The sequence below is a fragment of the Lipotes vexillifer genome, unplaced genomic scaffold (genome assembly GCF_000442215.2).
Source record: "Lipotes vexillifer unplaced genomic scaffold, Lipotes_vexillifer_v1.1 scaffold7, whole genome shotgun sequence".
NCBI lineage: Eukaryota > Metazoa > Chordata > Mammalia > Artiodactyla > Lipotidae > Lipotes > Lipotes vexillifer.
The window spans coordinates 281,109-294,176 of record NW_006792683.1 but is presented as its reverse complement, the minus strand read 5'-3'; the positions used below and the strand labels follow the sequence as shown (position 1 = coordinate 294,176).

Genomic DNA, 13,068 nt, shown 5'->3' with positions numbered 1-13,068 from the left:
ACAACTGGCTCTTTAAAAAGCAGGAGCCTTTGTTTGTAGCATTTGCTGGGTTCTGTTGTGTAAATACTCCCACCTTGACCAATTTCAAGGTACCAACATGATGCCACTGAATGTGGAGTTTGGAAGAGATAAAGAGTCAGCTCTCCTGACTGAGGCATGATTTAGGTAATAGTAAGGAAGGAAACTGTGATAATTTGTCATTTAGCTAAGCTACGACAGATTAGGGTAAGTAATAGCAATTTCTTTAGAGATGGAAATGTTGTAAAAATCATACTAATATTAAAGTAGAAAACAATGGACTTTGTACCTTTGTTGTACGAGTTCAGTCAGTTCAGCTTGGCAGTTCTCAATCACTGATGTCTGTAATCATCAGAAAGCATATATATCATGAATCAGAATTTCTTAGTAGAGTCCAAAGGAAATTATAAATTGAATTCCAAATGAAATTAATTTCTTAACCTTTTCTTTCTTCATTTCTTACCTATTAATAGTCTTAAGAACTTGTTGAAATTGTTGTATTTTTTTTGTTGACCCTCTGTTTTAACTGCTGTTATGGTAGTAATTTATTAGATTGATTAAAAGAGAATTTTATAAGGAATTTAGCATGCTGACAAAACAGCAAAAACTGGAGAGCAAAAATATTTAAGCTTTGTGATGTTGTCGATAAAATAAAACACACCAATTTATTCTCAGGCATTGAATTTATGTAATCTAGCCATAAAATTAGCTAAATTTTTACTTTATAATGAATATTTTGGAAGTTTTCCTCTAATTTTAGTAATTTTTAAAAATATATAGTGTTTATTTTCAAGATTGATAAACATAGTTGAATATAAACTATAATGTGATATAATTATAAAAATTGATGTTTGAATCTATAGATAAAATCAAAACAATAGGGTAATTTTGATTCAAGTCAGAGAATTCATATAATCAGATAGTCAAATTTGGGAAAATATATATATATGTAAATGAGTTTTTTAACCAGTATGATATAGTATGTACTTGTGCTGCTTTTATTTTGGCCTGCATTAAATTCTTTGATTCTTTTGGTTTTTTTTAACAAGTTTGTTGAAGGATCACAAATATCAGAGGTATGTTTATTACAGTATTTAAAATCCAATTGGAATAATCCAACAATTAATCATTTTAAATTAAAAAGGTCACAGAAAATATATCTTAATTCAGTATAGAATATTATCTTGATTGTTTTTTGAATTTATTTTTTATTTTATATATTTATATTAAATTTGGTTTTTTTCTTATGGTTTCTTTTACAATGCTTTAGAGCAGAAGTTGGCAAACTACACTCTGAGCTCTCCACCTGTTATTGTAAATAAAATTTTATTGAAACACAGCCATGCTCATTCATTTACATATAGCCTTTGCTTTCTCACTACATATGCATATCACTTGAATAGCTGGGACAGAAACTATGTGGCCTTCAAGCCTGAAATATTTACTTTCTGTCTCTTTATAGAAAAAGTTTGCGATACCTGCTAGTATTGCTGTTATTTCGGTGTTATAAAAATGAACAAATATATAAACTAGACTTATTTAACTTGTAGTATGTATTTGATTACACTCATCTGATTTATCTTGACCAAAAATTCCCATGTCAGTCTTATAAAGTTGGCTTCCTCTTTTAGGCAGTCTGTGAAAAGCTGACTAGGTCCACATCTGAACTTGAGGATGAAATACTCATTCTAGAAAAAGAGTTAAAAGAAGAGAAATCTAAACATTCGGAACAAGATGAATTGGTAAGATTTTTGTGTTTGAGGAAACTGTAGGAAAAAGAAAGTTATTGAGTTAAAAAAAATGATATGATATTGGTTAAAGTATTACATGCACTGTAAAAAAAAAAAAAAGAAAAAGAAATCCAAAGAATACAGAAGGCTGTAAAGTGGAGAATAAAAATTTCCAGATCCACTAGCTCTTTTCATTTGTTAAAGGTTACCATTATTATGTTACATTTCTTTCATATTCTTATAGAAATTTTCTATTTGAACTATGGAAGTAGCTCACACAAATAATTTAAGTTGAACAGTCACATACATAGTGGATTTTTTAAAATTACTCAAAACTTGTATTAAGAACTTTAACTATCCTTTATTTGTCTTTCTATTTTAAAATCTGTCTTAAGGATTATCTTGATGTGTGTGAGATTATTTAGTCAGATATGATGCTAGTGGACTTCTTTTGTGCCTGTATAACTTAAGTGTTATGAAATATTAAAGATGAGTTGAAATACTGTTGTTATGTAACTTTTGTATGAAATCCCTTTAAGCATATGGCTGAGAATGTTTCTTAATTTGAACCCTCACTTTTGGAGCAAAAGTGTTAGGTTAATAATATAGTTAATATATATGGCATCTTGAAAACTGGAGGAGTTTAGTATATACTTGTTTATTGATTTATACTGCCTTTTTAGATGGTGGATATTTCAAAAAGGATACAGTCCCTAGAAGAGGAATCAAAGTCCCTCAAATCACAAGTATCTGAAGTAAGTTGAATTACTTTAATAGCTCTGTTGCTTTTGAAAATCACATTTTACTATTACTTTTATAATTAAAGAATAAGGTATAATAATAGAATTCAGATGTATTTTAAAAATACAGGGTATCTGAGGAAAGTTCATGTTTTTCATTGGACAGTATTTATTGAGCCATTGCTGTGTACTGATCACTGTTGAAGGTGATTGGCACTTAATATTAGTAGACAAAATAGAAAGGCTCTTGTGGATTTTAATTTCTGGTAAGAGAGACAGACAGTAGAAAGTTAACAGAATTTGCCGCGTAGTACATAGAAGGTTACAGGAGGTTAAATCATTTGTCCAAGGTCATGTGGCAAGTTAGTGGCGGAGCAACTAGACCTTGAGTGACTAGACCTTGAGTCTAGGCCAGCCTTTTTTTCTGCTACAGCATGCTGCCTCTCCTATTAATATTGGCATGTTTTTGACTTTAATTCCGTGTTTCAGGGAGTGTGTGTAAAAAAGAGCTATTGTATTAAACTAATTCTTGTAATCTCAATATGTTGTATTTTACTTAGGCCAAAACAACCTTCAAAATATTTCAGATGAATGAAGAAAGACTTAAGGTAGCTATAAAAGAGGCTTTGAGTGACAATTCTCAACTTCAGGAAAGCCAGAAACAGGTTTGTACTGTAAAGGGACTCCAACTTGTGAGTATGTAATTATAAACGTTCTGGGCACAGTCATGACTGACGCATGCTAGGGGCAAAAGTAGGCTCTTTCTGGAGACCACAAGATCAGGACAATCTCCTATGTATCCTATGGTGTCTCTTTTATATAGGATACAGAGGTCTGTATTCCTGGAACCCTCTTCCCCCAGGAGTGAAAGTAAGCCCGGGCACTCAGCATTTTAATAATAATAATAACAAATAGCATTTAGCACAAATCTTCAAAGCCAGACTGAAGGAGGGCAGAGAATACTGTGAGAGTTATTGCAGCTGTGTGTCTGGGCCCTGAAGACAGAAGCAGTTGTTGTGGCAGATCTAATGAGGATTTAACTTTTACCCTCTTCCTCCCCACATATGTAGACACTGCCACATACCCAAATATATTTCCTCTCCAACTGTTCTCCCGATACAGTTATAATTTTTCAGTGGGAAAATTTTTAATGATTACATTATTTATGATTTTCTAAATATTACAGCTGAGACACATGGTGTGCTCTGATTCCGTTTCACTCAACATTTTATTTGCCCTAGAGTTAATAATTGTCTTGTTTCTTTTATACCTATCTGTAATTCATCTGTAGTTCAATCATATATATCTCTTTTAGAGATTGTGTAAATATTTATGTGTTCAAATGCTTTGGTTAATCTATTAATTTCATTTTTTCCTTGAAGCAGTCCTTCCTGGGGTCTTCCATCCTCCTGGTCCAGTAGGAACTTGTTCTCTAGGTCTGTTATACTTCTGCTGTTCTGAGATTTCACTTCACCCCCATCCTTTCCCTTGTCGTTCTTTTGTGTTAGATCTTTTATTTCCTGTGTCCTACCTGTGCTTTTATGTGGTGAATTCCCTTGATTAGCTTCCTGAGAAAAGGTATAGGAGGTAACTTTTAAAAAACTTTCATGACTTAGACTGTCTTCTTCTTTCATACTGTTAACATTTTGGTTGGGTATCTTCTGGGTTGAAATTTTTTTTTCTTGATATTTTGACATAATTGCTCTATTGTCTTCATTTTCCAGTATTACTTTTGAGAAGTCAAATGCTATTTGGATTACTGAACCTTTTTTGTGACCTACTCTTTTCTCCAGTAGAAAATTTTAATATCTTTCATTGTTTCCAGTTCTCTAAAATTTCATGATGGTGTGCCTTAGTGTGGGTCTTTTTCTATACATTTGTTGGATACTCTCAGTCTGGAAACTTGCTCTTGATTCAGTTCTGGGAAATTTACTTAAATTATTTCATACTTTTTGGTGTGTATTTTGTATGATATATGAAATTATTGAAAATGTCTTTTTTGGTTTCTTTGTGTCTGTGGAACTTTCATTCACTTATTCTCTGATATTTTTCACTTGTAAGACTTCTTTGTTTTGCTTATGCCTTTTTCTGGTTTCATGGATGCAGTGTCTTACTTTGCTGAGGATATTATGGTTTTTTTTCCTCTTTTTTGACGTGTTTTTCCCTGAGTTGCCTTGTTTCGTGTGAGCTCCTTTATTTTCTGTTCTAGTCTATGTCTTTTATCTAAGAGTTTCTTTTCTCAGGTATTTGATGGTTCTTGGGTGTCTGCTCATTTAATAGTGAAGCTCTCCAAATCTCATTGGAAGCCCTGTGTGTGTTTTTTGTGGACCCCTCCATAGGGTAATCTGGCTAGGGTATTTCATTAGAGGATCTCTGATTGTTGGTATTCAAAGACCATTTTCCACAGGGATGACTCCTCCATAGTTCCCATTTGGGAGGTATAAGCCTGTTTGCCAACAGTGAGGTAAGCAGCTTAGTGAGGTAAGGAGGGCTGGTATCTCACTCTTCATTTCAGTAAGTCAACTTTTGCTTAATGCTTTTATGTTTTCAGCTTGTTACTCACACCTTTACCTGGGTCAGGTGTCCCAGAGTTTCAGATTCTAGCTCTCCAGAGAATAACCTTCCAGGTTCTTGCCAGATGTGTGTGTATGTGTGTGAGTGTGCCTGTGCATGTGTGCATGCATGTGAAAGACAGTGGTGTGTGTGGGGGAGAGGGATGGATTGAGCATTAGAGAGTGTGTATATGTGTGCGGGGAGAACTTAGGGGATTTTCTAACTGCTTTTCATACAGACTTTTGAGCAGTCCTCCTCTTTTCATTCCACATATACCGTAGTACTTGTTCCTCCAAATCATGAGCCATTCTGAGTTGTATCAAGTCAGCCTACTTTTAGAGTCTCCCATCTTCTGCCTTAGATTTCACTTCTGTCTGGTCTTTTACCATGCTTCCATCTCTTTCCACTTTCCACTTCTAGAATTATCTTTTTCCTCATCACGTTTTCTCTTTTTCCTTGAGGGTTTATGCTTTTTATCCCTTACACCTCTTTACTGTCATCTTAGTAGATTTCAGGAGAAAATGGTGGTACACCCTGTGTTAATTTTGCTATGTTATCAATATAATCAAAGGTGACCTTTAGTACCCTGAAAAAAAAATTTCACCTAGATTGTCTTACTCTTTATAGCTGCTTTCATCTAATTCCTTTTTAATCACCAGAGTTCTTGAAGTAAACTATTCTGTATTCACTGATTCCATGTTCTAACACATTTCTTCTTTAACCTTATAAGACTGCATGCTGTGTATGCAGTGTCTTTAGTAAATCAGTAGAGACCAGCCAATCACTAAATCTGTTTCATTCTTCAATTCTTATTTATTTTTAATCTGTCAGTGTTGTCTTATTCTATTATACATGCATGGAGAAGGATTGGTTTTTCTTGTGCTAGGGAATATGCTGATGAAGCCTTAGTTTTTCAGAGAAACCCAGTAATTACTATTTGATAGAATAGAGTTTTAAAGACTAAATAAAATTGGCCTTTTTTTTTCATATATATATATATATATATATACATATGGGCCGATTCTTTTGTAAATTGCTTGCTGATTCTAGTTTTTTGGGGGGGGAGTGCTATTTTTCTTAATGACTTCTAAGAGCTCTTTGCATGTTAAGGTTATTAACGCTTTGGTATGTATAAGAATTTCTTTCTCGTTACTTGTTTTTAAATTTTATTTCTGTTATTTTTTGATTTGCAAAGCTTTTAAGCAGTATGTAATTAAGTTTATCTTTTATAACAATCTTTATCTTTTATTCATGTTGAGAAAATCTTTCCTCTCCTGTAAAAGTATATACAGTAAAAGATTGGGCTTCCCTGGTGGCGCAGTGGTTGAGAGTCCGCCTGCCGATGCAGGGGATACGGGTTCGTGCCCCGGTCTGGGAAGATCCCACATGCCGCGGAGCGGCTGGGCCCGTGAGCCATGGCCGCTGAGCCTGCTCGTCCGGAGCCTGTGCTCCGCAATGGGAGAGGCCACAGCAGTGAGAGGCCCACATACCGCAAAAAAAAAAAAAAAAAAAAAAAAAAAAAAGATTATTTATGCAGAATTTGACCTGTTCTAGATTAATGGTATTTCTGAAGGTTAATTAACCACAAAATGGCACATGATTAAAAAAAATAAATTTTAATACAAGTAAGGTATGGCATGTTATATGGGATATAAGGAATGGTAAGGAATGGCCAAATCTAACAAATATGCTTGTCTTAGAAAGCTTTTTATTTGATATAAGTTTATTATGTAAATCAGTTGAAGAATGTTTAAGTGTCTTATTTTGCCTTACCCCTGTTTTGAAAGTTCTTTGAATCCTTCCTTTCCGCTTTCCTTCCTTCCCTTCTTTCCTCATTCCATTCCTCCTTTCCTTCCTCTCTCCTTCCCCCCCTCCCTTTCTCTCTCCCTTCTCAGTAACACATTGTGTTGTATATTTATTAGTGGTACACCTAGGTATATAAATAAGTGCATCTACACCTACGTATGATAAGATAATGAGGTACTTTTCCTTTTTGTGAGGTTCTATTAATGATACACCTTAGATATATAAATAAGTATACCTACACATAAGTATGATGAGATAATATGAGTTGCTTTTCTTTTTATTTGGGGTTTGAATTTTAGCTTTTACAAGAAGCTGAAGAATGGCGAGAACAAGTGAATGAACTTAATAAACAGAAAATAACATTCGAAGACTCCAAAGTACATGTGGAACAAGTTCTGTGTGATAAAGAAAATCAGATTAAGGTAAATGACCCTGCTGGTTTAGTGAATGAGTTAAGCTAGAATTTTATACTAATTTATGGAATTTGAAAAATTTTATTTTTAGCAGCTTTTATTTTGATAATTTATTTGGCCAAATTTGAGAAAGTGTACTTTTGGGCATACATTCCAATTTGTACCAGTGTTGTTATCCTTGCTGCCTAATGTTCCTTGAAGACTTTGTAGATTTGTAGTATATATACATCTATATTCCCTGTGTCCTTTTTTCTTCTCTGTATTTTAGCCTAGGTATTTACTGAAGAAAGACAAAGGATATTGGATTTTACCTTTTATCTTAAGATTGCCATCTTTTTTTGTTGATAAGAAGAGGTTGGAAAGAATTTTATAAACTGGACAAGTGAGGTTATGTGTATTGGCTGAATGTCTTTAATACTAGATTAACTGATACATGTACTTTTACAGAGAGGAATACTTTAAGTAAATCTAATTGAAATTTGACTCCAATAGGAATAAAATAGTTGATATTACTATTCGGATTTGTTGATTTTTTTTTTTCCTACGCCCCGTCTCTCCCTCCTACCACTTTTTCCTGCCTACCCTTTAATTTAATTAATTAATTAATTAATTAATTAATTTCTTAACATCTTTATTGGAGTATAGTTGCTTTACAGTGGTGTGTTAGTTTCTGCTTTATATGTGAATCAGCTATACATATACATATACCCCCATATCTCCTCCCTCTTGCATCTCCCTCCCACCCTCCCTATCCCACCCCTCTAGGTGGTCACAAAGCACCGAGCTGATCTCCCTGTGCTATGCGGCTGCTTCCCACTAGCTATCTATTTTACATTTGGTAGTGTATATATGTCCACCTGCCTACTCTTTTAAATCTTATACTTTCAAACTGCAAACAGATACTCAAGTGTAAATACTAATAAGCTGTACAATTAACATTCTGTAATCTGCACAGTGAAGTGGATGTTTTCATCTTGAAAGCCATACATTTATGCTATTTACATTGCTACTAAGGATGTTTTTAAGATTCCATCTTTAGGATTTGTAGTCATAATTTGTTTTATTTTTTTTTGTTGTTTTATTTTTTTTCCCTAAACTTACTCTACTAAAGAACTTGGGACTCCTCCTAACAGAACAAGAATGAGATGCTAATCTCAAGCTCTACTCAAAGTTGTAGGCCATGATATTTGTGCCTGGAACTCAAGAGGGAGGAGATCGAAGGGTGGAAATTGTAGAGCAGAATGGGTTTTTTTAGGTGGGTCCTTCCACAGAAATATGTGGGACAGTCTATTTTATTCTCTATGGTTTAAGAAAATCTTCCTTTATTTAAGAAAATTCAAAAAAGTACTGTTGGAAAACCTCTAATGTTCCAATTCAGATTCTCTTTTATAATTTCCTTTTCTTTATGTCAGTTGAGCTCCTCAGCTAGTTGTTTACTTGAATAAATTTAATCTGTGAAATCTGTGATTTTTTTCATATATCATGTACCTTACTTGAGGATTTGTTTGACTTCACACAAAATTGACTCTCATGCTAATGACCACTCTTACTATGGCAAGTGAGAAACATCACGTAAGAAGTGTTTTGTTGCTTTATAGCCATGTGATACTTTTAGCAAAAATGGGCCATTATCAAGTATTGTATTTGACTTAGGAATAACCAGTCTTGATTTTTAACTTGCAGAGTTTAATAGTAAATAAATGTTAGTTTTTGAGAGTGTTCACATATTTTATGCCAGGTGGAGAATAAGAGCTCCTGTACCGTCATCTATGTGGACTGATTTTTAGACTACAACTATGCATTCAGAAGTTGTAAAGCTGTTAGCATAAGGTATTACCCTCTCTCTTTTTTTCCCCCTTTGCTAAATGTCAAGTCTCTGACTGAGCGCTTACAAAAGATGAAAGACTGGGCTGCTGTGCTTGGAGAAGACATAACAGATGATGATAACTTGGAATTGGAAATGAAGAGTGATTCAGGGAATGGTGCGCACTTAGGTATTAAGTCATGACTTATCCTCTTTTACCGAAAACGATGACTGACTCTTGTATTTCCTTTTAGTTCCCCATGTGCGCCATGTTCTTTATATACTTGTGTAATATTCTGCCCCTCTCTCACTATCCCTTATGGTTGTTTCGGCTGGGATAACACCTTTTCAGTAAATCTTTTTTCAGCCCCTCAGATAGACCTTCAGCCTTCTTCCTCTCTGTTCTTTTTATATGTTGTACATTACAGCACTCTTCACATTGCATCATAATCATTTTTTCCATGCCTGTTTTTCCCTGTACTGTAAACTGATCAAATGGCTGGGTGAGTAGTTTGAAAAATGAGTGTTATATAAAGGAATGCCTCAGGATACCTTTTTTTTAGATGGTTCAGATGTTTACAGTACTTTAATCTTGGCCATCCCAAATTCTTATTGCCATTGTTGGTTGCAGAATGGAAACTCAGCAAAAGTTAGGTTCACTATAGCCACTTAATGTATTTTCAAACCAATTTCTTTGACTTAAAAAAAGAACATTTTGTTTTGACATAGTTATAGACTCACAGAAAGTTGTAAAAGCAGTACAGAGAAGTCTCACGTATCTTCATCCCGTTTCCCTCAATGATAGTTCTTCTGACTTCAGTGCCCTTTCTCTTTTCTCTCCCTCCATCCCCTGTATAATTAACAAATATTAAGGAGAAGGTGTGATTTTTTAAAAGATTTTCTTTGATGATAGCATTAATGTGTTGGAAGAAAAGTACATTTCAAAGTAAATACATATAGTTCTGTTTATACTTTTTCACTTCTGCTTTATCTTGTAAGAAATAATTCTTTTTCTAATGAGAAAACTCATGCTTTTTAATGTTATTGTAATTTGGAGTATAATTCCACTCATATTTTGTAAGCTGAAGGATTCTAAGAATAATTGAGACGGTGGGCTGGATTTAGGTGAATACCAAATCCCTGTTATAACTCTGTTCTTGGAGTTAGTGGTGAAGAACCTTGTTAGATGATACTATGGTACTTCCAGTGCTTTTTTAGTTTAGCTTCCTGGGAGCAGATTCGAGGCTGTTCTGCCTTATATTAAATTCTTTATTGTAGCAAGAAGACGGATTATAAGGCTCTAGTTGAGTGAACTAATAAAATCATTTGAATGTCTGTTGTGGCATTGCACTGTTTTCTCAATTTATTATTATGTTTTTGTTTTTCACTGTAGATAATCAACCGAAAGGAGCTTTGAAGAAACTGATTCATGCTGCTAAGGTTTGCATTACTACAGAAATGTAAAGAATATAGACAAAGAAATAAACATCCATATGTCCTAGTAACTTTTAAAAGTCCATTTTATAGTTACCATGAAGTGATAGAATTTTTAGAAGTGATCAGAATTTTCTTCAATTGCTTTTTCTTTTTTATAGTAACTATTGTTATTATAAAATTCATATTGTTAATTTTTAGAATTTATCATAAAATTTTTCAGGTATACACTCGTTTCTTTGGATAAGGAATATATTAAGAATGTTTACTATATATTCTCCCATACTTCCCTCTTTGTGCATTCTTCATCCTCTGGTCTCAGTATTTTCTGATCCCCTATTGCCTAATATCTTATTTTGAGAAGTAGGTATTAGATTCATTTTCTTGTGGTTTATCCCTAACCTTTTTCATCCTAGTAGTGGCGTCCTGATCTTTATTGATCTATGTGAAGTCTTGGTAATGTAGTTTGAAGGTTGCTTTAATCAAAACTTATGTGCTGGGACTTCCCTGGCAGTCCAGTCATTAAGACTCCAAAGCTTCTACTGCAGGGGAAAGAAAAAAAAAAAATACAAAAAACGAAAAAAAAATCTTATGTGCTGAAAGCAGATAGCCACTATTCAAGCATCTGTCACTGATCTTCTCTGTTCCTGTTTGGAGATTTACAACTATTGATGACTTTGCTAACTTTCCAGGATGGAAGCTACATTGTTGGTTTGTGTAGTCTAGGCAATAATTTCATCAGAGTGTAAAAGAGCTTCAAGGGATTGGGATGGTGTATTGAGATTTTTTTGTTTTTTTGGTATAATTGATTAATGTTGCTTTTCTTCCTTCTCCTTCTCCCATTCTTTGAAGTTAAGAGCTTCTTTAAAAACCCTAGAAGGAGAAAGAAACCAAATTTACACTCAATTATCCGAAGTTGATAAAACAAAAGAAGAGCTTACAGGTAGGTAATCTACATACTTATAAAGTTTTTCTAAATAAATACATCTTATAGAGAATGGTACATTAATTGAATCAATTATGGGGAGATACAATTTGATTTTTTTTTACTTTTACTTTTGTTGGTTATCTGAAAAGTTAGTCGTGAGGTTTTATTGTTGTTGGTAAAGCCATATCATTTTCTCCATATTTATATAAAATTAATGGCATTATTTTAAAAAACATGTAAAACTACTTACTTTGAATTTCAGTGTCATACGTGTGGTATGGTTTTAGTGGTTAAAAAGTAGCAAATTAAAAATGTTAATAGAGGGGTGGGATAGGGAGGGTGGGAGGGAGGTGCAAGAGAGAGGGGATATGGGGATATATATATATATGTATAGATGATTCACTTTGTTATACAGCAGAAATTAACAACATTGTAAAACAGTTATACTCCAGTAAAGATGTTAAAAAAAATCTTCGTTAACTGCAAAATTGATTTTTAGTAGTGGTACTACTGTATTTAACAGAACTTTTTATAGAATAGTTTTTTCCTTTAATGTACATGCATACTATATTAGCACATACAGGAATGATGTTAGACCTGTAGAACTGAAGTTTTTTTTATTGAAAAGATTTTAATTTATTTTGCTGATAGTGTTTTTTCCCTAAAGTAAACAAATGCAGTTAGTTATGTTTGAAATTTTTTAAAGTTGATATAAGTGGCATTCCATTTTGTAAAAAAAAAAAAAATTCACCGTAACTGTTAGCATAAAAAAATAATGGAAGGACATTCTCAAATGTCAACCATGATTCTCTTTGAATATGGGACAGTTTTCTGTTTTCTTTGTACTTATCTGTATTTTCAAAAATTTCTCAAATAAGTGAACTGTATTTATAATAAGACACTTTTTGAAAAGGTTGAACCACCAGAGATACAGATTATTTATAAAATTATCATTGCCCTATTCACACGATACTGGTAGTTGGATTATTTTTGGATTTTGAAAAACATTAATATTAACTTAAAAATAACGTTTTGCTATATGTAAAGCATAGTGCTAAAAGCCATGGGAGATTTACAGGAGGAAAAGATATGGAGCCTGCTTTCAAGGAAGCCATATTTTAGTACATTAACAGGCTCTCAGTGAGGAACTGTAGTAAGTGCTAGAATAGCAAGGAATTTGCTCACCAGTTACCCCATCACTTAATAAAATTTCTTGGCAAGTTATTATTTTCTAAAAGTAGTATTTGGAGACTTTGTGTTTGTATGCTTCTTCCAAATCTTTCTTTTTTTTAATGGGTCATGAAAGATTAATTTCTATAATTGATCTTCTATTCATAACAGGAAAGTTTTCTTCTAAACTGTTTCTCCTCTGATCTTGCCTTTTTCGGTAATCATTTACAGTCCTCTTTTAAGATACAGAGGATTTGAAACAAAATAGTTAAGGTAGAAGTACAAAAGTATAATGAAGATTTAACTGTTGGTTTAATTTAAAAAAAAAAAGTAGGGATGATCCAATTTTAATAGAGATAATGTCCAACATTAATGTCAGTTAAATGACATAACAGTGGCTTGTTAAGAATTGTTAAGACTTAACAGTGGCAATGGCTTAAAGCGAAGGTCAACAGACTTTTTAACTGATACA

General features: G+C 33.3%; 1 protein-coding gene across 6 annotated transcripts in view; it reads left to right on the top strand.

Moving 5' to 3' along the window:
• The window catches only part of MIA2 (MIA SH3 domain ER export factor 2), a 91,206-nt gene that overhangs the window by 39,300 nt on the left and 38,838 nt on the right, over nt 1-13,068 (top strand). For 5 of the 6 annotated variants that reach the window (XM_007465785.1, XM_007465784.1, XM_007465786.1 and 2 more), the window contains 7 exons: nt 1,650-1,760; nt 2,432-2,503; nt 3,049-3,153; nt 7,147-7,269; nt 9,134-9,254; nt 10,458-10,504; nt 11,351-11,441. In XM_007465785.1, coding sequence (XP_007465847.1) covers nt 1,650-1,760; nt 2,432-2,503; nt 3,049-3,153; nt 7,147-7,269; nt 9,134-9,254; nt 10,458-10,504; nt 11,351-11,441 — 670 coding nt within the window. Of the gene's footprint in view, nt 1-1,067; nt 1,095-1,649; nt 1,761-2,431; nt 2,504-3,048; nt 3,154-7,146; nt 7,270-9,133; nt 9,255-10,457; nt 10,505-11,350; nt 11,442-13,068 lie in introns of all 6 variants that reach the window. The other variant, XM_007465783.1, reaches the window with a different exon arrangement.